Source organism: Siniperca chuatsi, linkage group LG14 (assembly GCF_020085105.1).
Source record: "Siniperca chuatsi isolate FFG_IHB_CAS linkage group LG14, ASM2008510v1, whole genome shotgun sequence".
NCBI lineage: Eukaryota > Metazoa > Chordata > Actinopteri > Centrarchiformes > Sinipercidae > Siniperca > Siniperca chuatsi.
The window spans coordinates 25,557,278-25,583,919 of NC_058055.1; the positions used below are offsets into that span (position 1 = coordinate 25,557,278).

Here is a 26,642-nt window from a genome sequence, read left to right on the forward strand (position 1 = left end):
GGCCTAAGCAAAATCTTAAAGGACTTGTAACAGAATATTTTGACAAAGCGGTACTGCTACTTTAACTTAATTAAAAGGTATTAGTAGGCTACTTCTTCCACCACTCAGAAGTGAGATGAAAAGATATAGTCTACTCAATAAAGTACAAATAGCCCACCTGAAATGTGTAGGCTACTTAGTTAGGCCAACAATAAGAGTTTATTTGAGTAAATGTAGGCCTGCCTAGTTTCCACGAGTGAAACTTTCCAAGGGGATGTGAGCTTATCGTCTAAACTTTGATTATGTAGATTACTGAGCAATTTATTTCACTCAGACAGTCCTTTTAAGTAAATCTTAAACGAGAGTTTCTCAGTTTCAGTATTTTTTTCCCACTTGTACTTCTGTTCGGGACAGGTGACACACCTGCTGTGTGACACCGGCTCGGCCCGGCCCGGCGGGGCGGGGCGGGGTCAGGTGTCGCCCCCGCTCCGCTGTGTGTGCAGTCGGCGTTTGTCCTACAGTACCTGTTGAACCCGAGAGAAGACAGCATAATTTCAATGTGTCGAGTTGAATTACTTTTCCCGAATTCGTCGTTTGTGCTCACAACTTGCCTCATGTACAAAGCGTCGTTTGGTTTCTAGGCGTTTCCCGGTTCGGTGCTGTGTTTCTGTGGATTGTTTCCTCAACAAAGCAACACCATGCGAGACGTTCACATGGATAATGAGACGTGCAGGAACGGTAAGGACAGCTTTTCTTCTAATGCTCAAGAGTTTTGCAGCAATAAAGTGGCAGATTCCAGTGTGACGCGTCTCTTTATCGATCTTATCAATGTTTCTAGCTCTGCTGCTGCTGTAAAGAACAAAAAGCATTACAAAACATCAAATCCATTAAATAATGTACAGTTTTGGGGATAGCTGAGTAGATTCATTTCATCCCACGCATTTATCTGCCAGCTGTAGGCTACAGCGGTGGGAAGTAGCCTAAGTACATTTACTCAAGTAGCCCACTGTACAGTTTCGGGGTGAGTACTCTCCTGTCGACACTGTGGAGTCCTTCAGTCCTGGGCTGGCACCATCATCACCCAGGACCTCAAGTGGGAGCCGAGCATCAGCTCCGTCACCAAGAAAGCCCAGCAGAGGATCTACATCCTGCGTACAGCTGAAGAAATTCAACCTGCCAAAGACAATTGTGGTGCACTTCTACACTCTCCATCACTGAGTCCATCCTCACCTCCTCCATCACTGTCTGGACAAGGGCAGACTGCAGTGCACCTTCCCTCCAGGACCTGTACGGCTCCTGGACCCTGAGGCGAGCAGGGAAGATTGTGGCCGACCCCCCTCACCCCGGACACCAACCGTTTCAGTCCCTCCCCTCCGGCAGGAGGCTGCGGCCCATCAGGACCAAAACCTCACAACACAAAAACAGTTTCTGTCCATCTGCAGCCGGCCTCGTCAACAAGGCCCGGACCCCCCCACTTATATTTTTTTGCACATTCACATGTGAATATGTTGCACATTGCACACACTGTAATTTAAATAACATACCGTCATATTGTACATATTCTTTATTATTTATGATTATTACTTATAATATTTTGCTTTTAATATTCTTTAATATCTTATTGTCAATTTTATAGTTACGATTCTTGACCTGCAGTACTTGCTTTATGTTTCTTTATACTTCTTTATATTTCTACTATGTTTATTGTCAGGCACCAATATACCAAAGCAAATTCCTCGTATGTGTAAACCTACTTGGCAATAAAGCTGATTCTGGTATAAACTCATTGAATCCATGGCAACGTTATACTTCCTGTTTACATCCCCCAAGCATTATGGGAACTGTAGTTCTAGGTGTTTAGAGTGCAGATTGCTAAGATATTTGTACCGATAATAATGACCTCAGATATATAAATATTGTTAGTTATAAGTTTTGCGACACAGATTTCTTAAAGTCATTGAGAAAGAAATGAAGGTAGTGCGTTTGGCTTGTAATTTCCTGGGTGGTTTCTTGGAAAGAATTATAGGGAAAATAGAAATGTCCTTCATTTAAGCCCAAATAAATATTCATCCATTATTAATTTATTATTAGAAACTTTATTCTCTATATTTGTTCAACTGAATGCTTGCCTGCAGACAAATGTCACATTTTTGCATGTTCATCTGACCCACTCTGCACTGACTAAACGCAATTCATTGGAATTAATTAATCGGAAGTGCACCAACTGTAATTAGTACCAAATTACTTTCCAAGAAGCTTCATTGAAATGATTAGGAAATTAGTCAGAAATTAAGGACCCGTAAAATAAAGCTTTTGTCTGCAGATTTAGTTTTAAAGTCCATCATAATTAAAGAAACTATTTTGTCCTCTTATATATTTTAATGTTGATGTGACCGCTGACTTTCGCCTCCATGTTTTTGCTTCAAACAATAATTTTGGTTTTCAAGATATTTAAGCTTTTTCCATCAATATGAAAGTGCTTATTACATCTGAAATAGACGCCACTTCTCATTAAGAGTAATCCAGACTGCTGCACTGTCAGTGTTATCATAGCCTGTGTATACTGAGGCCTCAGTGTTGACAATGTAAATATTGAACTGCTCTGCCTTTTTATGCTAGCTGTCTCTTCTCCTCATGTTACTTTAATCAGCACAGTGGTCAAACCAGTATTACATAACCCTGCACCAGTCACAAACATATTCAACGACAGCAGAAACTCACTCAGGAAACACTCATTTCTCACACACGTAGCATTATTATTTGTCTGTCATGGTTGTAATTCTGTGGAAGTTTGTCAAATTCGGAGAATAATTTCAGTTTGAGGTCATGACGTCTGATCAGTCACCTGTTAGTTCAACGATCTATCAATATCTGCCGTTTGAGCAGTTCCACTGCCCGATTTCCCAACATGGCTGCTGTCAAATTATTAACTGAAGTGAACTTGTTCTAATGTTTTAATATTACTGCAGTAGTATTTTACTGTTGTGGCTAAAATCGCAGTATTGACTGAAACTGTGCTGTGGTATACAACTAAACTTCACTGCAGAACAGACAGATCAGATCGCACAAAGTAACGCTGCCTTTCTCTCTTTTTGTCAACATTGTTGTGGATCCAGCCATCTTGTTTAAAGAAACTTTATTGGAATTGTCACTGGACAAAACCATGGTTCTGGTCGAGTAGAAAGGCTGATTCAAACGTGTAGTGTGAATTAACACAACGTACAAGATTAATAAAGAAGCACAGACATTTTACAGTTGAAAAATCATCTGTCAGCGCTCTCGAGCTCTAATACAAACTTTTTCTTCTTTCTTGGTTACTTTCTAGCAATCTCTGCTTTTCTTTTTTAGAGTTTCATCTCACCAGGACTCTAAAAACTATTAAAATGACGCCAGCTTGTCCAGTGAAATATTTCAAAATGTAGGGACTGGCACAAAGTTTTGGTTCAGACATTCACGTTCAACTAAAAATGCCAGGAGAAAACAAAAGCACCACATTTTGTGTAGCTATACTCTATAAGAATCAATCTGTACATAGTGATCGATAACATGTGTACCTGTTTATCCAATACATAATCCTTCGTTAATCAGTTCTACAATGTATATTCACTGGAATGATACATATGTATCATCAATATAGTGATAACTTCCATTTAGCCAAAAATACACTTTATACCTTTTATTCAGTTCCTTCCAAGTATTCACTACATATATCATGAGTCTGGCCAGACATGGATGTAAACTACAACTTAGAGTTGTTGGCGGAGGCAAACAACCGTGCTTAAACATCTAAACACAAGCAGCTGTACAACAACTCTGTATGAATAAAATACAGTCTAAACAAGTTTTTTTAGTTTAAATCAGAAACTATCAGATTGCCATTCAATGCCAACTTTCAGTACTTGACAGACACTCTGTGCTACGAAGACATTTTTGTCAATACCAAAAAAGTATTGAGGTTTGATACCTTAAACCGTCATATATGTGTATTTATATATTTCCTGTCCTTGACTTTGATTCTTCTGGGACTCTGTAAAGTGTCTGAAAGTAAACAGGAAACAAGAATAAAAGGTTTAAACAATCCCCGGGAGCTAACTGGTTTTGACGCTCTCTGTCTCTGCAGGGTCTGTGGTCAGGTTGTGGTGCGGCTCTCAGTCTGCCCTGTGTTTGGTCACTGGAGATCAAACGCTGTTCTACAAACACCTGGACAACAGCACTCAAACAGCAGGTATACCCTCACACAGACACACACCTCTTCCATCCATATCTGTGTTAATGGGCGGGAGGCTTGTGTGTAAACATCCTTGTTTATGGGGTTTTTAGGATCTTATTTAAATCTACCTCTCTGTGTTTATAAAGGAGGTGTAGTGTCACCTTTACCGTGTTTAATTATAAAGATTTTTAACAGTTTTACAAATATTATATTTGTAATAAGTATTTTACAAATGCTTTGGCTCAATTTTGCACAGCAGAGTTTCAATTTTCAAAACTCTTTAACATAAGTTTTTATACTCACACAGCACACAAAATGAAAGTACGTGGATCAAATTAGGTAATACATCACACAGTACGTTTATCAGAGCATCACACCACTGTAATTATGTTCATCATAAAATTTTAATCATTGTAGCATTTTAAAATGAAATGTTCATTATCAAATAGTGCTGTCAAACAGTAACAGTAAATCATTTCCTCAAGATGATACAAACAGCAATGAGGAAAAAAGGTGTAATTTATGCAGAAGTCAGTATTTGAAACACTGTGGAGTAAGAATGACTTTTGGAAACTTTCATTAAACTGCAGTAAATCTACATTCATACAAGACAAAATTATGATTGTGACTGTATTTTACTGCATTAGTTACATTTTTGCATCACTTTTAAGTTTACAGTAGTCATCTAAAATACATTCGGCTTTCAGTAATACAGTAATGCTGAAAAGCGTGTAACATTTAACCACAATTTGCACTACAGACATGTTACATTGTAACATTTTGACAGTAATCAAAAGGAAAGAAGTTGCATTTCTTTAATCTTTCCACTAATGACCTACATTTGGAAAATATGACGGTAGTTCTCAAGGAATCAGCATGTATTAGGTAATGTTGTGGAAAATAGGAGAAACACGTGCGAACACATGTTGCATTGATTCACTGATCTGTACGCTGCAAGTAAGATTTTATCAGCTCACTTTGCTGTTGTGAAAACAGAACCAAAGCAATTGTAAAATACTGTACTGAGCTGACAGATTTAAGAAATGTAAAGAATTGAATAATTAACAAATACTAGATTTTTCAAACCAATCGGTTTTACTTATAATGATCCTAAAGAATAAATTATAAAGATTAGGCCTATAAGGGTTTAAAAGCTAAAACTAACAAACTATTTCCTAAAGGCCCAGGTGACATCTTCATATAGCTTGTTTTGTCCGACCAACAGTTCAAAACCCAAATATATTCAGCGTACTATCACAGAAGACTGAGAAAACTGCAAGAAGTTGGAACAAGTGAATTTTTCGTAGTTTTGCTTAAAAAATTATTTAAACAATAAATCGATTATGATCAAAAGAGTTGCGGATTAATTCTCTGTTAATCAGCTCATCAAATAATTGCTTCACTCTAAATAATATATCGGCAGATATTCGTTTTTTAACATAAATACATAAATGAACAATTTATTTTTAAGGATTCCTTAAATTAGTTTATTAAAGAATAGCGGCTAAGATATGTAGTAACCGACATTTTACAGCGTAAATTACCTCAAACATATCTTTGACATTTCTTGTTACTTATCGGCCGACATATCTTTGACCATTTAGCAGGTGGTGTATTCACCACAAGGGGGGTGAACATGGGGCATAGCATGAGGGTTTTTCCACTAGAGGAAGTTAACGACCTGTAACTTAATGAGTATCCATTGTCACTGGTTCTTCTTTTGTTTCCACTGTTCTCCATTCTCTTTGGGGATGAGTTCCTGAAACTACATTCCCAGGAGGTGACACTAGTTCCAGGTATTCTCTGGGGGGCGAGCGGTTCAACAGCTCATTTGCAACACAGCAGACACAGTATTAATAACACAGGGCATGTGTTTAGCTCAGCCCTGTAAGTGTGTTTCAATATACATAATATAGAGAAAGTCTGGCGTGTATTTTGCTGCCTTGTTCTGCATCAGTCCCTGTAAGCTGTAGGTTTTGGGGAGTAAACTACTAGTTTAACGGCATTTCTCAGTAACGTTCAGTTAGTGTAGGTAAATCATGTCACATTTCCAGTAGTGAGCTATTTTTAGCCTCACTGCCTGTGTGGCTCTACGGGGGGGGCGACAATGTTGCACCACTTTGGTGCAGACTGAAATATCTCTCTATAATAACTACTGGATGGACTGAAATTGATTGAAATCTGGTACAGATATCCATGGTGCCCAGAGGATGAATCCTTATGACCTTGGTGATCGCATGACTTTTCATCTAGCGCCATCATCAGGTCAAAATTTTAACTTGTCCAATACTTTAATTTTTGACCAAATTCCTGCAAAACTAATGACATTCCCATCAGCCTCAGCAGTACTTTGTGTTTAGTGTCTAAGTATAGTCTCGCATAGCCGCTAGCATGGCAGCGGCCAGCCAAACTGTCTTTACTGGACAAAAGTAGTTTTCAAGTAGGCTCCATGAGGAGTACACAGGAAGAAAACTGTTGTTTTTGTGTACTGAGTCATAGATTTTATTTCCCCACCCACTGCAGTTAAAAGCTATAGCGACACTAGGAGCTTTGATCAATCATTACAGATACCGTTAATACGTTCAGAACATATAAACAGCAGGAGATTTGTGTGATTTTAACAGCTGTCTGTGGAGATTATGCAGAGCATAAAAAAAATGAGGAGTCCAGGGGCGATGCGATAGAAAAATCGCTTCAACTCTAAACGATTTTGGCAGATATTTCTTTTTTAACTTGAACTTCTTTGACAAAAAAGCGTTTGATAAGATACCAGCAAATTTGGGGCATTTTATTGCTTGAAAAATGACTGAGACGATTAATCTATTGTCAAAAAATCCAACTGTATGATCATTTTAGAGGGTTTGTGATGCTGTTATACAGAGAGGTGTTTCTGTTTTTTAGCATACCCTCACTGATATAAATGGGCCACAAACTACACCTTCCAAAATTATCATACAGTTGAATCAACCTCTCTACTCGTTTCATTAGTAGTTCCACTTTCCCTCAGCACTTGGTATTACATAACAGCATACGTCGCACGGATCGACGGCATGGATCGACCGCCAGTTGTAGGCTCAGCGCTATACTGCTTTTTACAAATCATCAGAAATACCTGCAGACTCATTTCAATGAGGCGAAGGCGTCTTCTGCGTATAATTGCAATATGTCGGCACTTTGTAATTAGCTGCATCAGTTTCTGATTTAGACATTTCTGTTTGTGATCTGCATCATGATTATCATAACTATTATTGCTACGGGTTTATTATATCTTACAAAACAGCAAATTTTCCATGCGTTTACAAATAATGTTGGGAATAAAGAAATCACACATTAAACTGAACAGTACAACAAGCCAAGTACATTTTAACTGCAATTAGTTATAACATTTTTCAGTAAAATATCAAGCTATCAATGAGAATTTGTTAATAAAACTATTTGCTAACTAGAGTTTTATGTACATTACTGCCACCTAACCATGGATGCATTTTCTTGCATCAGATGCACAATGCATTGTGGGCGATATACACCTCTGAGTGAACATCGTTGTTGACTCGCTCCCTCAGCCCTCCAAGGGTCGATCTCACAAAGTTCACTTGAGTTATTCAGACAATCGGAACAACACTTGCCATGGCGGCGGGGATCCCCCCGAGGGGAAGCGCCGAGGGGAAGTTAACAAGGCATGTTGGACGACTAATGAAACGCAGCCAGCATCTTTGCAGCATGTCTCTCCTTCGGTGCTCCCACGGCGCCTCACAGTTTGAAAACCTCTGTTAGAGGCCCAACAATTAATCGATCAATCGAGAGAGTGATTTGCAGATTTATCAATAATGAAAATAATCGTTTGTTGCAGTCCTGGTTGGCTGGAGTCTAATGGACAATGCATCATAACTAAATGCTATAAAAGTCTATAAATACTCTGACTTCATAGCCAGCAACCAAATTCAAACGGGAAATTTCACATGTAAATTAAAATACAATATACACATGTGAACCTGTAGATTTATATCCACAAACAAGGCTCACTGGAGTGACTATTTAACACAATCTGATTGCTCAATGTCTTGTTATCATGAAACCTCATTCACTGAGATCTTTAGATAGTTTTCGGGTCTGATAAAGTTATTAAACACATGCAGGTATACACCCTCTTAAACACACACTCGGTGACTGAATGTTTGTTTTCAGGCGTAGGCCTACAGACAAACAGTACCTACAACCCCTGGCTGGGCCTGACTCTGGCCCTGCTGTCCGCCTTCCTGATTGGTGGGAGCGTCATTCTAAAGAAGAAAGCTCTCATCCGATTGGCCAGCAACGGACACACCAGAGCAGGTAAGCAGAGATGGATGCCGGAACTCTATTTTCTGATGTTATGTTTTTAGAAGACATAGAAAGAGGCCTCACTCCTGTCATATGTTTTATTTTATTATTTTTATGTGTTGAAACTAAAGACAAGTGACTTTTTAGTGTAACTCTGGTGTTACCAGTCACACACTAACATGAATCAATAATCTTTATGATAAAAACTAATTTATTTCCACGAGATTTGGACACCAGCATCACTTATGCAGTACTGCAGCTGTATCTTGTTGATGCTTTCAAGGACACATTGATATTGACTATGATTGACTTTATTGTCAGTAAAAAATCAAGTTCAGAAGACAAACAATAAACGTGGACAATAAGAAAAGAAAATGTGCATTTTGTTGTTCCTCATTTGAGAATAGTTATATTGGTATTTGGTTTGTCAGTGCATCTTTAATCGCACCTACAGCAAATTAACTGCTGTTTTATCTGATTATAAGTATCTTTGACAAAAATAAGTGGTACAATGTTCAGCATGATAGATTATTTGTCTGCAGGAAGGTTCAAACATCTGCAAGTTGATTTTCAAGGAAATAAATTGAAACAAATGACTGCCTGGAAGACGCATGAAGCAGGAAGAACATGAGCGGTCAACAGGAATGTAAAACGGACATATGATTAGTTCTCAGTTTGCTAAAATGTGTACAAACATTCTTATGATCCCAAGGATTAAAAAGTGGTGGGAACGGCCTGGAGAGAAAGTTAGAAAGACTGTTCAGCCTCTGTGTGTTATGAAACAAGTGATCAAATAGAGAGTTGCTCAACAAACCAGATTCTTTTCACTTGACAGGTCACTTAGAGTACAGCTGCCTTACAGGGAACTTAACCTAAAAATAATGTATTTATCTAATTTTATAGAGATGCTTTTACAGAGCGCATATGTATTTTCTAAGACTGTTATCCTGAGCCTTAATATCTCAAGATATCAAATCTCGAGTTATCTCATGATCAGAATTTTTGTGTTACTTAATAAAATAATTAGGTGATGTGATCAAATATGACACTGTGTGTGTGTGTGTGTGTGTGTGTGTGTGTGTGTGTGTGTAGGTGATGGAGGTCATGGCTACCTGAAGGACTGGCTGTGGTGGGGAGGCCTGTTAACCAGTAAGAATTTTATTTCTATCTGACTAGAATAAAATGACTGGAAAACTTTTAGGAAATGATCTTGTGTTACCCAGAGTCAGGTGAGAAGATGGATATCAGTTTAATCTCCAGTATAGAGATTCATAGGTCCAGAACCTGTTTAGCCTAGCTTAGCACAAAGACTGGAAGCAGGGGGAAACTGCTAGCCTAGCATTTTAAAACAGCTAAGCTAAACACATCCTGGCCTTATGAAACTGATATCCATCCTATCGTCTCCATATTCGCATATTCTCCAAAAATGTTAGTTTTTCTACAGTTCAGTTTAAAAGATTTATTTATGTTGTAACATTATTACAGATGTTATCAGTAGTCAAATTATGTTTTTCGTTGTGTGCATGTGGATTACTCAGCAGAGGCCTTTTCATTTGACTGCCCTCTGTCTCTGCAGTGGGAGCAGGAGAGGTCTGTAACTTTGCCGCCTACATGTTTGCTCCGGCCACGCTGGTGACTCCGCTGGGCGCTCTGAGCGTCCTCATCAGGTAGCCATAGCTCTCAAAGTTCAGTTCAAGTTTCATTTTAACTGCACACAAGCATTAGAAAGGCAAATACAAAAACAGACCATTTATTCTGGAGCCAAAACACACATGGTTCTCAGAATGAATGTTAAGATATCTCAGTTTCTTTGACTCTACTTTTGTTGATTAATAGATAAATTGACTTGCAGTGTGTGTGTGTGTGTGTGTGTTTCAGTGCAGTTCTGTCCTCCCACCTGTTGGGGGAGGTGTTGAACGTGGTGGGGAAGCTCGGCTGTCTGCTGTGTGTGCTGGGAAGCATCTTGTTGGTTATCCACGCCCCACAGGAACAGGAAGTGACATCACTACAGGACATGACCAATAAGTTGCTGGAGCCTGGTGAGAGGGTGTTAGTAAATGGCCTTTTTTCATTTCTCAGTTTGTACACGCTCGATTCCTTTCCTCTCCTCTCGTCTTAGTCCCTCCCACCCGAGATGCGAGCGGAGGAGGCGAGGAAGAGACACGAGGAGAGAGGAGTCGAGCATCAGGCATTTAACAAAATGAATATCCTTGCTTCGTAGCCGTCATAACAGTGTTCATGACAACTTATATATTTACTTTTAATTAAATTCACAACGTGGCATACTTTTTTTATTTTATTTAAAACACACGCACACTAGTTTGATCGTGCATTTGATCATCTTAAATAACTAATACAACTTATGAATACAAAAGGAACTCTTACATTTGTAGAGTCTTGCTCCCGCCATTGTTTGTATATTCCAGCTGTGTGTCACGCCTCTTTTATACGTCACGGGTGCCGAAAAGACTTCCGCAAAGGATACACCTGTGCATCCCCACTCATAGCTCCTCCGGCAAGCCTCCTCTCTCCTCTTTCCCTGAGATGCATTTTAGGAATTGAGACATCCTTCAAGATGGTGCGCTGAGATCAATTTCCAGGTTACAGGCAGGAGGACGGAGGAGAGAGGAGACACAAAATAGAGAAATGAGAAGAGCCTAGAGTCTGTCAGTCAGTGCGTTTGTAAATGACGTAAATGACCTTGACAAACAGTTCCTGATGTAGTTCTGTTTTGGTATCTTCACACACGGTTATCCATGCTCTTGCAAGATTTCAGGGGTTGCCTGGTGATGTGAAATTAATTTAGCTTAGCTTAGCATAAAGACTAGAAACAGGGGGAAACAGCTAGCCTGGCTCTGTCCAAATGTAACAAAATCCACCTACCAACAACTCTAAAGCTCACTAATTAAAATGTTACATCTCTTGTGTTTAATCCGTACAAAAAACAAAGTGTAAAAATGACAAGCTGCGGCGTTTTGCTGGACTATTTCTTGGACAGGCTCAGTAACTTCATGAAGTCTCTGCTAAGCACATAACCTCCATTTAAAAAGATGAAATGTCCTTTTTACACTATTTATAATATTATAACGTGTTAATGATTGAGTTTTAGAGGTGTGGATTTTATTAGCTATGGACAGAGCCAGGCTAGCTGTTTCACCCTGTGTCCAGTCTTTAGGCTAAGCTAAGCTAATTTGCTGCTGGCTGCAGCTTCATATTCACCACACAGACATGAGAGTGGTATCAATCTCTCAGAGAAAGAAAGGGAATAAGTGTATTTCCTAAAATGTCGAAGTATTACTTTAGGAGAAACCAGGTCAACACAGCTGGACTTCTGTAGGACATTCAAAATGTACAGCAGCTGAAATGTGACTCTGGCTCTTTGCCTACAACATGATAGTGGAACAAACAGAGAGACACTTGGCCGTTGTATAAATACTGTTTTACATTCATATTTTAGTTTCAGTTAAATAGGATGTTTAGTTTTCATGTGTGTTTTCAGTAAAACTGTCTTATGTGTGTGTGTGTGTGTGTTAGGTTTCCTGGTGTACATGTTGGCGGTGTTGCTGCTGTGCGCGGTGCTCGTGCTGTATTTCTCTCCTCGGGTCGGTCGCTCTAACATCCTCGTCTACATCAGCATCTGCTCACTGCTCGGAGCCTTCACCGTCTCCTCTGTGAAGGGCCTCGCCATCGTCATCAACACAGGTCAGAACAAAATACTTTACGCTTTACAAAAACGGATTATTAATGCCCGGAAATGAAAACAAAAGCCAAAATATTGCAAAGAATAAGGCTTTTATGTGCTGAGAGGGGCGTGCTGATAAAGGACAGATGTAATATAAGACTGATAGAAACTGAGGCTCTAATTGTTCAATCCACCAGAACGAACAAAAACAAAGAATAAAAATGGCGGCTGACAACAAAACACACATTGCGACTCATGCAAGATTATTTTCGTTTATCCTTTTTTATCCTTTCTTACTTTTTCTCGTAGTCGGGTTCAGCTATGGCTGCAGCTACTGATTATTTCCATTATTGATTAATCAAAAATTCTTTGGTCTATAAAACATAAAAAAATTTGAAAAATGCCTCTCATAATTTCCAAGAGCCCCGACGTGATGTCCACAAATGTCTTGTTTTGTCAGACAAACCTAAAGATATTCAGTTTACAAAGACAGAAAACAGAAAAAAGCAGCAAATTCTCACATTCGCGAAAGTGCAACCAAATAATTATTTTGTAATTTTTACTTGAAAAGTGACAGGAATTATAAATTGATTATCAAAATAGAAGCTAATGAATTTTCGGACAATAAACAAATAAAATAATTGACTAATCGGCGCAGCTTTAGATTCATCAAACTCTCTTAACTGCACAAACTTGTCGTAAATCGCTTGTTTCAGCTATATAAGGCTTCCTGTTCTGCTCCGTTTGTGGACAAGTTTCATTCAATCTTACAAAAGAGTAACAATAATTTCACACTGCAGAGCTTCAAGTCCTGCTGTCAGAAATCAGCAGACAAAAGGATAACAAGTTTAGCAATGTTAATAGTCTTATTAGAGGACCCGAAAGAATTAGAAAATATTAATAATACAGTTGCCAACGACGTGTCATCAGAACAGAGCTGCACTGTGAAAAGGGAAATCAAAAGGGAATAGTTTGACATAAAGTTAGATGTTAAAAAACGATTCGCTAAAGCAAAGCGGTCCATGACTAATATGAGAGGAGGTCATGTGACAGTCACTGCGATATTAGACGAGAGAATATTATTATTAAGTTACAGCAGGTTACACTGTCGGGTGTTATAACAGAGGAGTCCCAATATCTTTATTCTTTATTTGGATCTCCATTAGCTTCCACAAAGTGGTCGCAAGTCTACAATAACAATAAATACAAACAATTTAAAATCACTGTCGCTGGACACCTTCAACACCCTGCTGGTCTACTATGTCCTCTTCACATTTCTCCATGTTTTATAGACCAAAGATTTATTGATTAGTCGATAAGAAAAATAATCATTAGTTGCCACATTTGCTGAATCCGACAAACAATAACAATAAAAACAACAATTTAAAATCATGAATGAATGTATGAATAAAACATGAAAAGGCAAAACAAGCCAAATATAAAGATAATAAAAATAAGTGAAATGACTCTACAGATTAAAAAATAGACAATAGTAGCCTACAATAATATATCAATATTTTTTTAATAATATATTATTAATATCAATATCTGTGGACAGAGGAGATGAATTTATTCATTAGAAAAGATGTTTTTTAATGAATGAATTTTTACACATCAGAGCGTCAGGTTGACCTCTGTAGCCCGCTCCTCATCTCTGCTGCAGGCTCCATGCTACATTAGCCGTGACTAGCATAACACACCCCAGCCTCCCACCCAACTGTCTTTGGTTGAGTTGCATTGTGGGTAATGTAGGCTCCAGGTTTTGACAAGAAATAAGAATGTGTGGGATAAAAAAAGACAATTATTTCTGGTTCTACTGCATTGATTTTGGTAATTTTTTACTGTCCATCGTGAGTCTGACAGTGTTACAGGAGTGCAATGATAAATCAGTAGAGTACAGATTTAATACTCATTATCCTCTCTGTCTAGTGTTTTATGATATCTCAGTGCTTGCTAGTCCTCTCACCTGGATCCTGCTGCTCACTCTCATCGTCTCCATAGTAACACAGGTGAGCTGTAAAGTTATTTTTATCCTCTTCTTATAGGAAGTGTGTTTCTTAATGACATTTTTGCATAATAGCCAAAAACACTGTGGTGTCTAAGTCTGAGCTGTACCCAAACACTAAATGAGAGATTGCAGATAGAATCAGAGGAGACAGGAAGTTGTTTGACAATCATACAAAAGACCAGAGTTTTCAAAATCATCCACCCTGTAGAGCAGTGTGTTTTTAGGGGGAAGGACAAAAAAAGAGAAACATATGTGTTGAAATTAATCTTATTATTCTACCAGAGGTCTTATCTACCCTCACCTGTCTGTCTGTGTCGCTGCCTGCAGGTGAACTACCTGAACAAGTCTCTGGACACCTTCAACACCCTGATGGTCTACCCCATCTACTACGTCCTCTTCACCACAGTGGTTCTGTCCACCTCCATCATCCTCTTCCAGGAGTGGAGGAGCATGGCGGCCGTGGACGTGGTCACGACGCTGGGAGCCTTCCTGGTCATCGTGGTGGGCGTGTCCATGCTCCACCTCTTCAAAGAGGTGCAGGTCGGTGGCCCTGCCCCTCCACATTAATGTGTTTTTGTGGCTAAAATTTAGCTCCGCTCAAAGTTTCTGATGATAGATTTTTAACAGGCAGAAAAATGTCCTTAACTATTGGACAGATTGCCATAAAGTTTCGTTTCAGACATTCATGGTCACCAAAAGATGAAGCCTAATGACTTTTGTGATCCTCTAACTTTTCATCTAGTGCCATCAAAAGGTCAAAATGTATACTTCAGTTCAGGACACAATGCTTCTAAAATTAAAGGTGCTCTGTGGAGCTTTCTTGTAAACAAACAAAAGTTATGTTTACACTGGTGTTACTCACCAAAATGCATTGTGTGTATCCTTGTGGTCTAACAAACGTGTTGAATGCATTTCTCTCCTCATAAAACATTTGCAAAGCCAATTTTTGGAACATTTTCACATTTGCATTGTTTACACCCATGTTGACTACCTAGCAGTCTTCTTCTTCCCTGCCTTTGTCAAAGCATTGCAGCATATTTTAGCGCATTACCGCCACCTGTGAAACCACTGGCTGAACTGCGTATCATGTCACCCATGTGCATGTGCAATTACACTTCAAAAATCATAAAAGTGGTGTTTATTTGTGAAGATTATCTTGCCGAACAAAACATTTTCTGCAATAATCCAAAATCCAGTGGAAAAATCCTGTTGACCTTTTATTGAGCGAACCAGGGCGATGCAAACTTCCGGGTTGGCCTACAAAAATACGTCATCCCTGCAGCACTCTACAAGTCCCTGCAGCTTCAGCTGTGTTTTGAGATTAATGCTAACATACTGTAGCATGCTAGCATGCTTATGGTTGCATGTTAAACACCTTTGGGATGAACTGGGACGCTGACTGGGAGCCAGACTTTATCACTTAACATCAGTGTTGGACCTCAGTAATGCTCTGGTGTCTGAATGGGAGAAAATACCTGTAGCCTGGTTCAAAATCTGGTGGTGAAACTGAAACCAGAAGAGTGGAGGCTGTTAGTCTGTCTGAATCACATGTTCAACTATCACATATGGGTGTATCATTTGGTGTCCACATACTTCATGTAGTGTATCATAGTTCACAGCAAGAAACAGTGGAAATCCATATTGGCTACAAAGTGCAACATGTGGATGTGATACAAGAATAAAACACACTTTGATGTCCTGCAGGTGACGATGAAACAGCTGACCAATCAGCTGTCTCAGCCGGTGGAGAGGGACGGGCTTGCAGAGGAGGTTTCAGCCAATGGACGAGCAGAAGGAGGAAGGAGAAATAAAAAGGAGGATAAATACGGACTGATGGATAACATGGTGATAGAGAGTCTGCCTCCTATGAGAGAGGAGGGACCGAGAGTCTTCATCATCAGCTGAAAGAGACCGAAGAAGGATGGTGACACAGCTTTGTGTTTCCTGTCTGGACTTTGTACTTCAGTGCTGTAGTCCTCAATCTGACTGATACTGTAAGTCTTGTGCACTTTTTTAAAGGCCCAGGCCTCTAGTTTGACAGTGTCCACCAGTTTTCACACAAAAACAAATAACATTTACCTGAAGACACTGTGCAGGTCCTGGACAGAAGTCTGAGGGAAACTTTGACCCCATTTACACTTGCTCACTTCATGCATCTGGGGCAGATCGGGTTACTTTTGAATATCAAAAAAGCTGAGTGCAAATGCATCCAAGAGGCATTCAAGATGGATGACAAGCTACAATCAAACAATTACAAAGAGATGCAAAACAACTACAAAGAGACACAAAGTGACTACAAAGAGACGCAAAGCAACAAAAAAAAGAACTAAAATTACTACAAAGAGACGCAAAATGACAACAGCGATGCAAACTAACAAAAATAGGCACAAAACGACCACAGAGATGCAAAACGACTACAAAGTGACACAAAACCACTACAAAGTGATACAAAATGACCACAAAGAGCCACAAGAAGTTTGGCGGAAATTAAAGTGTATTAAGTGAAAATGTATTATCTCACATCCGGATGTTCTCCGGATGTATGAGACATTTAAAATGACGAGTGTAAATGGGGCCATTTACTGTTTTCGTTTCCTCTTGAAGGTGGCAAGAGATGTGTTGTAATATCTGAAAATGTATTATATATGACAATTTTCATTTCACTCACCATCAGTGACCCAAATAACCAGCTTCCTTTAGTATTTTCTTTATATATGATTTACAGGATAAGGCTGGTGTTGTTCAGTATTCTTACTGTCAACAAATCTCATGAAAAAACAAAACCAACAATGTGTTAGTCTGTCTCTCAATATTTCTCCACCCTGTCTGTGGCAGTTTTTTTAAATAGTCAACACTGCAGCTGATAATCACGTCACTTTTTTACAGTAGCTGCGATCTAAGGATGCCACCTGAAACCCCGTACTGAAAAGGGATTATTAAATAATTAATAACCTGCATTACAAATTAGGTCACATACACACACATAGACAGGGTAGTAGTGCAACTTGAGAGCAGAGACCTCAGCAGTGTGGTTACGTTTTACTCGAGTAGCTTTTCATTTCACGCCAGAAATGAACAGATGATCACAACACATGGGACCGTGGATAACTGTGCTATATTCAGAGATTCACCAGATATTCAGGGCTGACGAACAGTAACGTTAACTTAATTGCTCTTTTCATGGATTTGTTGACAGTAAGAACAATAGACTTATTCTTCAATCTAAACTAAGAGGCTTCACTCGGCTTGGTGGGAAACATTAAGAAAATGTAACATTTCAAAAAGATATCTTTCCATAGCACTTTATTCACTTTTTTAATTATCATTTCAACACATCTACGTACTTGGAACATATCTCGTGACTTTATACACTTTGGGTTTTTCAAAAACTTTTTTTTTATTAGTTTATTTTTATTTTCTGTTGTAGAGTCTCAACAGTGAGTGAGTGAGAGGTATCATATGATAAATGTTAAACGTAACCGATAATGACATTTGTTGAGTTGGGGATTTATCAGCCTATACTGCAGTTTTACCGCCGTCAAACTAGAGGCCCTAGAGTCAAACAGACAAGTGAGTTTGCTTTTATTGATATATATATATATATATATATATATATATATATATATATATCAGGGATTCAACCTTGTTTTTAGTCTCTGGTTTGACTCTCCGTGGTGCCAGGAAATGAGAGCAGAGCGAGACATCTTTGCTTCCTGTCAGTGGATGTTTCTGTCTTCTCCTGATTTTAAACCCTCTTGTTTCGATTGTTACTGTACTCCTCTCTGCTGATGGCCGGAGTTTATGAAGCAGCCAGATTACACAGACTGTTTCTGTAATACATACTGACCATCATTCAGTGTTTACAATAACTGTCAACTTTAACTTTATTTTCCCTAAGGGGAAATTTGTCTTGCAGCAAAGGAAAACACAAAACACACACAGGATAATAATAAAAATACATACAAGACAAACAATCAGGCCCAGTTTATTATTTCTTCTTCTAAAAGAACTTTTTTCTTTTCGGCGTTGTTTTTGTCGACTACAAAGAGAATTAAAACAACTACAAACCGATGCAAAACGTTCAAAAAGAGACACAGAACGAGTCCAAGACAATGGAGATTTACAGTAGCCTGTAAATCAAACCAAACGTTCACTAAATTAGTTTGACAAAATAATCTTAACTCACTTACTATCTTATTTTGCAAACACATACTTTTTTTTTGCAGAACATTGTACACATTATTTTGGTCTTTTAGTGTATATAAATATGCACATCACTTAAAAGAAAATTAAAATTTTGCCTCAGCCCTGGATAATTTGTGACCCTGACAAGTTGTGTGTACACTGAATGATGATCAGTAGTGAAACGGAGATATATATATATATAATGTGTGTGTGTGTCTGCAGCTGAAGACTTCTGTTTATGAAGCAGAGGAACAAACTAACCAAACAAATGAAAGACTCACTTTGCATTAATGCCCATCATTATCCAAAGCCAAAGTCTTTAGATTCTTAAATTATTCATGTGTGTTGAAGCTTTTGTGATCAATGATAGTTATGCATGTGTGTGATGTAGACAGAAGCACAGTAGGTGAAAACATTTAAACAAACAGTTTGACATTTAGGAAAATACACTCATTCGCTTTCTTGCCAAGAGTTAGATGTTCAAATTGACACCACTTTCATGTCTGTACTGTAAAAATTATGCTACAGCTAGGAGCCAGTTAGCTTAGCTTAGCATAACGACTGGAAACGGGGGGGAAACTACTAGCTTGGCTCTGTCAAAATGTTACAAAATCCACCTACTAGCACCTCTAAAGCTCAGTAATTAACATGAAATATTGTAATAATATTGTATAATCAGAGCAAAAACCAAAGACTCCAGGAAGTCGATGTTACTGGCCAAGAAATAGTCGGGTACATAACTGGGTTATTCCTTGGTTTCTTCCCTATTTCAAGGCCGTCTCCCAGAAAAAAAAAAAAAAAATAGAAATCCCACTGTATTATGTTTTGGAAAATGAGCAGCATTTATGCAAAGTGTGTGTGATTTGAAGTTAAACTGCTCAGGCAAAATACAAAAACTCAAAGGTTTAGTTTTATTTATGGTTGACTGACTCTGATGCATTAAACTCACATCATCAAACTTTATCTTTCCTGTTAGTTTTTAAATATATCGTTATATGTTTAATGCACACAGATAATTTCAATAAAGACTTGTGACCAGGATCAGTTATTTTATTTCTGTTTATTCTATTGCTTTGATCCTTATTGATAAGTGTTGCTGTTACTATTTTCATAATCAATCAATTGTTTGTTTTAATTATCAGTTGATGTAAAAAATGTAAAAAATAGTGAGAAATGTTTTTTCCAGAGCCCAAACTGTTTATTCAGTCCAAAAAGATAAAGATAGATATTCAGTTTACAATTCAGTTAACTTTATCTGAGCCATTAAAGTCCATATTAAACTAATACAAAAGAGCAAGCAAACTTTATTTATACAGCACTTTTTTTTTTAAAGTTACAGGAAGTACTTTACAGGAAGAAGAAAAGAGAAAGAGGGAAATAAGAGACAGTGAAGACAATATATAAAACAGAGTTACAGTAAATGTACAAAACCACAAGTTTAAAGTCATACAATAAAAACACGTTTTTTGTTTGCTTTTCTTAAGATGTGCACTGATTTCAGGCTGTTTCAGAGTCAAGGAGCAACAACAGCAAAAAACCCTGTTGCCTTTAGTTTTCAGCCAGAAGTCCTGAAGACCAGAGGAAATCTGGTTCAGACATTCATGTTCCCCTCAGGATGAATTGCAATAACTTTAGTGATACTCTGACTTTTGCTGATACTGATGTAAGCATTTAAGTACAACCTCACAGAGCTGCTGGCATGTCTTACTCTTGTTTCCATTGGATTTAACATGTCTGTAACTGAGCCAGTACAAAGAAATACAATCAGAGAAAGATTAAACAGAAGAAAACATGACAGATAAGAAGTGCTGGGAACAGAGAAAATGACTTTCGTGAAATTGTCATCAACTAATAATTTCAGCATTAGTTCTGTCGTTCTTCACATTGTTCATTTTTCCATACGATCCTGTTCTCTGCTTGTTGATCAGCGTTGATCATTATACACTGTTCTGGCTCTGCTGCTTCTCCTGTGGGGAAACACACTCTCACACACAGGAGTGAGGGTGTTGTCAGTAACCTCAGCGGACTAATTATCCAGCAGCAGAATCACCAGAAGACAGACTGAGTGTCAGACAGGTAACTTAACAATCTGCAGGTAGTTAGTGAGAGTCTCAGGATATCTGGAAGTTCCTCGCTCTCCTCAAATATTCACGCTGGCCCTGCAGAGGAATTTGAATTGCAAACTAGAGTGACATGCAGCCCGAGCTGATCAAACTGCTGGTCACTGAACGCCTCGTCCAGAGCTCATTAACAACAAAAGTACTCAGCAAAACAAAATCGGAGTCGTAATTAGTCTACATGCCGTGATGAAGTGCTGAACAAATTCAATGAGTCAGTGAGGACAGACTCGTGTTTTTATCCACAGGACAACTCTTTCACAAGATGGAGCTTCACTTCCAGGTTAAATCTAAAGGAGTTTGGACTTAAACATCTCTCAAGCTTCCACTGAAGCGCTGAAAACATCAGATCTGTGTGGAGCGATGAGGAGACTGTAACCTTCCTCACATTATTACATGAAACACACACAAATGTCATATTTCCATCATGTTTTCCACGTGGTTTTCCATTGTTTGAGCTTCGAATGGAGCTCTTTTAATGACGCCATCTCGTCGTGTCCTCTTCTTCTGCAATAGTTAAATGGTACCGACTGGAGACTTAGCTCTACCAGCTGTTCATCTCCATCGACCAATGAACTAATGTTCACGCAACAGTAGTGGATGGAAACACGCATTAATTCACATTTTCATTTGCTTATTTTCTGGTGATAATTCTGAGTTCATCAGTACCTTTCACAGTACACATATGAGCCATTGTTAAATATAAAAAAAATATATATAATAGCTGCTTTAATGAACTTCCATATAGAGACACTGGCCTTCAGGTTCTGCGGCACAGGCCCTATTGTCAGTTCCATGTCTTGCTGAGCCACAGAGCCACAGATTTATTTTGAAAAATAAATTGTTTTTTGGTGTATGATTGTCACTTTGAAAAGTCAGCAGGGGATTTTTAGTAAAACTAAACTCTCCAGAATGAACTGTAACTTCTGTGCAAAACTACTCTTATTCTGAAATGAAGCTTAATGCGTCTTGACATGGTGTCTTTGTCATTTAAATAGAGTAGAGAAACACCTGCTCTTCTAGCCATCTACTGATTGGCTGATTAGCTCCAGGTGTGGAGAGTCACTCTCTGTACCAACCATCATGTTCTGTTGACCAAAGACAGAACAAAAAGTGAGACAACTAGTTCAGTGGTTCCACAGAACTGTCGTCTTTCTTTCTCAGGTAGGACTCATTTCCGATGTATACAGACAATATGACTTGTCACAGCAGGAAAAACACTGATGTTACTAATAACATTAAAAATGGCTCCAGTAAGCAATGACAGTGAGCCACCATGAATAATGTGTACATCCCAAATCCCTTTACAGGATGGAGGGACGGTCTCGTGTTTCCTCAGAGCAGAAATAAGTGACGTCGGACCGGATCAACTTCCAGGTCAAGTGAGGAGCGAGCAAATAAGGCAAGGAAAGTTTATTTGTCCCGACTGCAGCTGGCCTCACACCCCCACTAACAGTGACTCTCATCCCGCCCCATGGACACTACACGTTACATTATCGCAAGCCTTTGGATTATTATTGTTGCACATTTTCTTAATACTGTGAACATTTGCACATTCTGTAGTCAATATTTTGCACATTCCATTATCCTCATTTTAAACACCGTACAGCTCTTTTCACTTAAGAATATACATATTTTACATAATCATGTACATTTCTATTTTGTATTTGTGATTGCACTGACAGTACTTTCTTACTGTGTATATTTTGACCGTTTGCACCAAAACACCAAGGCAAATTCCATGTGAAAACCTACTTGGCAATAAACCTGATTCTAAACAACAAGGCAATTCAAAGGGCTTTACACGAGGCATAAACGCATCAAGAAAAGATATAAAAGAAATAGACATTATAATCCAGGACAGTATAAAATGATATATATGGATAATATCCATTCAAATAAGCTAACATAGAATAGTTGCAGTGCAGTATATGGAATAAATAGTCTGAAATTTAACTTAATAAAATGCAGCGACAAACAGAACAGTTTTAAGCCCTGATTTAAAAGTCGGAGCAGATCTCAAGTTTTCTGTGGGTTTGTTCCAGACATGTGGTGCATAAAAACTGAATGCTACTTCTCCATGTTTAGTTTTGACTCTGGGGACAGTAAGCAGACCTGATCCGACCATCTGAGAGGTCTGGACGCTACATAACGGAGAATCAGAAAATAAACCATTCAGTGCTTTATCAACCAACAGTAGTATTTTACACTCAATTGTTTGACACACAGGAAGCTGGTGTAAAGATCTAAGAACTGGACTGATGTGGTCTCTCCTGGTCTTAGTGAGGACTCTAAATCAGCTGCAGCTGTCTGATCCACTTTTTAGAGAGACCTGTAAAGACAGAGGGTCTAAGGACAGAGGGTGTCGTATGCCGTACAGACTGTAAACCTCCTTGAGGCAAATTTGTGACTTGTGATATTGGGTTGTATAAATAAAATTGACTTGACAGACCAATAAAGTACCTGGTACTTCAAAACAAGACTGTGGGGAACAATTGGGCACTTTGGAGCTATTTTTGTAAATACTAGTTACTTACAGGGTACAGTACTGGAAAACCAAACTAATGTTTGGGGAAATGGTGTTAACAACACTGATATTCTGTAATCAAGTAATTAGATACGGTTATAATACGTTACCAAAACTGTGGAGGCTACAGTAAGGTAACTGTTTTGTTTCCCAGTACTGTGCCCCAAAGGTACCAGTATTTACATAATTAAATAATAAATAGAGTATAATTTATTTCTCCTTTCCTCTAAAATGACCACTTGTTACTCCCTTGTTCCCCATAGTCTAGTTTTCTTCCTCTGTACCTACATTTAAGTAGCAGTAGGAACCGTTAAGTATCGTATTGGTGCCTAATTCATCACAATTACATCGTAAATCGCAGGCTGTATTATAAAGTGTTACAAGTTTTTCTAGTTCTTTAATTCTTGATATATTCTTGATTAAATAAGGGGATTGGGATGTAACCCAGGACCCAGAAACTGAAGCAGCTAAATTAAACTCAGCCATCATTCATTTTATGATTTACTCCTGTGCTTTTCTGAGACATGTTAAAATGTCCTGTGTTTTTAAAAAAAAAAAAAAAAAAAGGCCTGTCAAGTTTCCTCCTTTTATGTTCTCTAGATGTCCACTTGGTGTCACTGTGATACAAGACATCAGCTACTAACGGTGCAGTTGGGTAGCACACAGCAGCGTTGAACATTACCATTGATGACACTGCATGTATAAAATGTTAGACACACACAGACGCCAGAGCTGCAGCTCCATTAAAAACACACTTTTTTTTTTTAAATCCTAAAATCCTCCGCTTGTCTCGTCTAGTCTGCATGTCTTTATCTCCTGCTGTGTGGTAATTGGTATTCAGAAATCCAATAACGGGAAAGTGTCTTTTACCTGGATTCACCTCATCAGTGAACGTAAGCAGTGTGAACAGTGACCTGAATATTCAGCAGGCTGTTCGTAAGGAGTCCCAGCTAATGTTGGCTGCTGAGTAGGTGTCATGGCTCTCTGCTGCAGCCTAAAATCACCACCATATCTACATGAACTCGGCATGTCATGAGCTGTAAATCACTAATAACGATTACCTCTGTCTGAATATTAGGGTCTTATTCCTCTGAGCCACAGAGCTCCATTGTCCCAAAGCTATTAACAACACATCAGTGAGCCGCACTGTTGCACTGGGTGACATGTTCCTTCATTACCATGAACACACACACTGTAGTTTATTTTGACTCATACACCGTCCTGCTGCCCCAAATGCTCACTAGAGCACCAAATGTGTGTTAATCCACCTCTGAAAATAGTCCCCAACAAATTGTATTATTTCCTCCTGTTTGTTTCATTGAAAAACAAAAACCTGTATGGTGTTTCTTTTTTAACTAACATCATTCTCTTTTGTTTTTATTATTGCTCTGCATGCTTAAAATGATCTCAATAACTGTAATTTTAATATATTAATATTTTAGGGTAACTAACATCTGTCAACATCTACTACAGATAAAAATAAAACCTTTTGGTTAACTGAATGTCCCCTATCCCTATTAAATAAACCAATTTTTAAAACAAAAAAAAACAAGTTAAACCAGGCTCAACGTTTGCTGCAACGCAACGTCATCCATAAAGGTGCTGTGTTTATGCTGCTTATCCTGGTGGATTTATTTGTAACGTGAACTACATATTTCTACTTTTTAACTCGCGACCGTCATGACAAAAGGTAAAATAGCTGTTGATGTGATAACTTTCCAGAGTTATTGACACATTAATCTGTTACTCAGTCTGGACTTCCTGGATTGTTTTTCTCACCGGTACCTTAAACAACACGGTCCCCACCTACGCAGCCCCCTGCGCTGTTTTAATGCAGTGCTGTTTCCGGACTGAATCCCCACTAAAGGCGCCTTAACACATTGTTGGTTTTTGTCTTTTCATGAAATTTGTAAAATGATAACAGAAATATAGAATAACACCAGACTTATCCTTTCAACTTTAGGCTGCAATTTTGTCTGAAATGTGCAGTAAAGAGTCTGATGCAGGTTTTACAACCTTTTTCTCGTCCTCAGCGTTTTCTCTCCAGCCAGATCATCAGCATCATACAGCTCCTCCCAACACCTCTGCAGCTCTATAATTCCAGTTATTCACACATGATGATGATGATGATAATAATAATCACAGCTCCATCTGCTGCTGCTGATAAGGACTCTCACTGTAATAAGTCACTGTAAACCAAAAGCCATAATTACATTTTGCACGCTTTGATTGGCTTTCGTTAATTCCCTGACAGCCAATCAGCTTGGCTCCTCTGTCTGGGTTGCTCAACTTGTGTCCATGTTTGATGGTCATTTTAAACCCCCATAATCCTCTCTGAGAGGTCGAACTGGCTTCCTTGTGGATGCAAATACAAAAAGCTTCTTTTTTTTCTCCTTCCTGTGGCAGTCTGACAGCTTCAGTGCCGTTTATGCACTTTTCTTCTTATCTGACAGTTTTCAACAGATGTTCCTTCATAATTCCTCCATAAATCGTCCGTCTGCTTCCACGACTTGTTATTGTGTTGTGTCATGTGTGATTTTTCTAATCCCTCAATACAAACCGGAGCTTCATCATGCTGCTGTGTCTGTGTATGTGTTGGACATCAGTGAGTGTTTGTGTGTGTTCATATGTATACATGTTAAGTGTGTGTGTGTGTGTGTGTGTATCAGCATTAATGTGGTCACGTAAGCGTGTATTGTGAATGATAGCTATGATTTCTGGTCCACTGTGTTCCTCCCACACAGAAAAGAACATTTTTTCAACTCTGTCTTGAAACACACATGCCAATATGGGTATTAAAAGAGTTATTGAGTTATTGGTTGCTGTAATTGTCCCTCCTGTTCACACTGGCAGTGAAGCTAGAAGAAGCAACCTTACCGTTAACCTTGTCTATATTTTTGTTTTGTGTATATTTGGATATGTTATATTTTATTTTAAAATATTTTGTATATTTTATATTTGCACTCTTTCCTACTTTGTACTGCAACTGCTGTACAACAATTTATCTCGGGATCAATAAAGAGATCCCTTCTTAATGCAGTTTTAATGTAAGTAATGGGAGACAAGATCTCACATTTTAAACTTCAACCAAAGCTAATATGAGGCTTCAGCAGTCTGAGTTAGTCACTAAAAAGATTATAACTATGGATGGCTTGCTATGAAATTTTGTACAGATATTCATGGTTCCTACAGGAGTCCTAATAACTTTGGTGGTCCTCGGACTTTTCATCTAGCGCCATCATCAGGTGAAAGTTTTGATAGGTGGATGATAACGCACCTTATGTCTTTGGTAGAAAGTAGTTCCAATGAAAACTAGACTGATTCTGGCAAGACATGTTTCTGTTGAATGTATTAAATGTATTTTTTCAATGCTTTAAGCAGCACAAATAAATTCCATTCACTTCCATTGAATTGGGGTGGAGGCAGAAATCTCAAAACCTGGACAAATAAATAAAACCAAAACTATCTGCATAGAGAGATGCCACAACAGCAGGATGAACTGTGAGTACTGATAGTAAAACATGTACAAAAAGATTAGGTATTGAATATAAAGAGAGGGACATTTTCAAACGTGTTTATTAAACTTGTCTTTTATGCTTTTGTTTTGTCTTTCAGAG

General features: G+C 38.5%; 1 protein-coding gene across 1 annotated transcript; it reads left to right on the plus strand.

Moving 5' to 3' along the window:
• The first annotated feature begins 199 nt into the window (after positions 1 to 199).
• On the plus strand, positions 200 to 19,422 carry nipal4 (NIPA like domain containing 4). Its single transcript, XM_044222588.1, has 10 exons — positions 200 to 717; positions 4,100 to 4,204; positions 8,375 to 8,518; positions 9,599 to 9,655; positions 10,083 to 10,173; positions 10,385 to 10,545; positions 12,041 to 12,208; positions 14,118 to 14,197; positions 14,524 to 14,736; positions 15,901 to 19,422. Exons 1-10 carry the CDS (start codon positions 678 to 680, stop codon positions 16,099 to 16,101), a joined length of 1,260 nt encoding a protein of 419 aa, XP_044078523.1. The 5' UTR covers positions 200 to 677; the 3' UTR covers positions 16,102 to 19,422.
• The last annotated feature ends 7,220 nt before the right edge of the window (positions 19,423 to 26,642 follow it).

What these genes read in the sequence shown, in the direction of transcription:
- nipal4 (XM_044222588.1), top strand. Translation starts at nt 678, where the DNA reads ATGCGAGACGTTCACATGGATAATGAGACGTGCAGGAACG. An exon ending in TCGTCTCCATAGTAACACAG is followed by an intron (nt 14,198 to 14,523) that starts GTGAGCTGTAAA and finishes CGCTGCCTGCAG; the next exon opens with GTGAACTACCTGAACAAGTC. An exon ending in ACCTCTTCAAAGAGGTGCAG is followed by an intron (nt 14,737 to 15,900) that starts GTCGGTGGCCCT and finishes GATGTCCTGCAG; the next exon opens with GTGACGATGAAACAGCTGAC.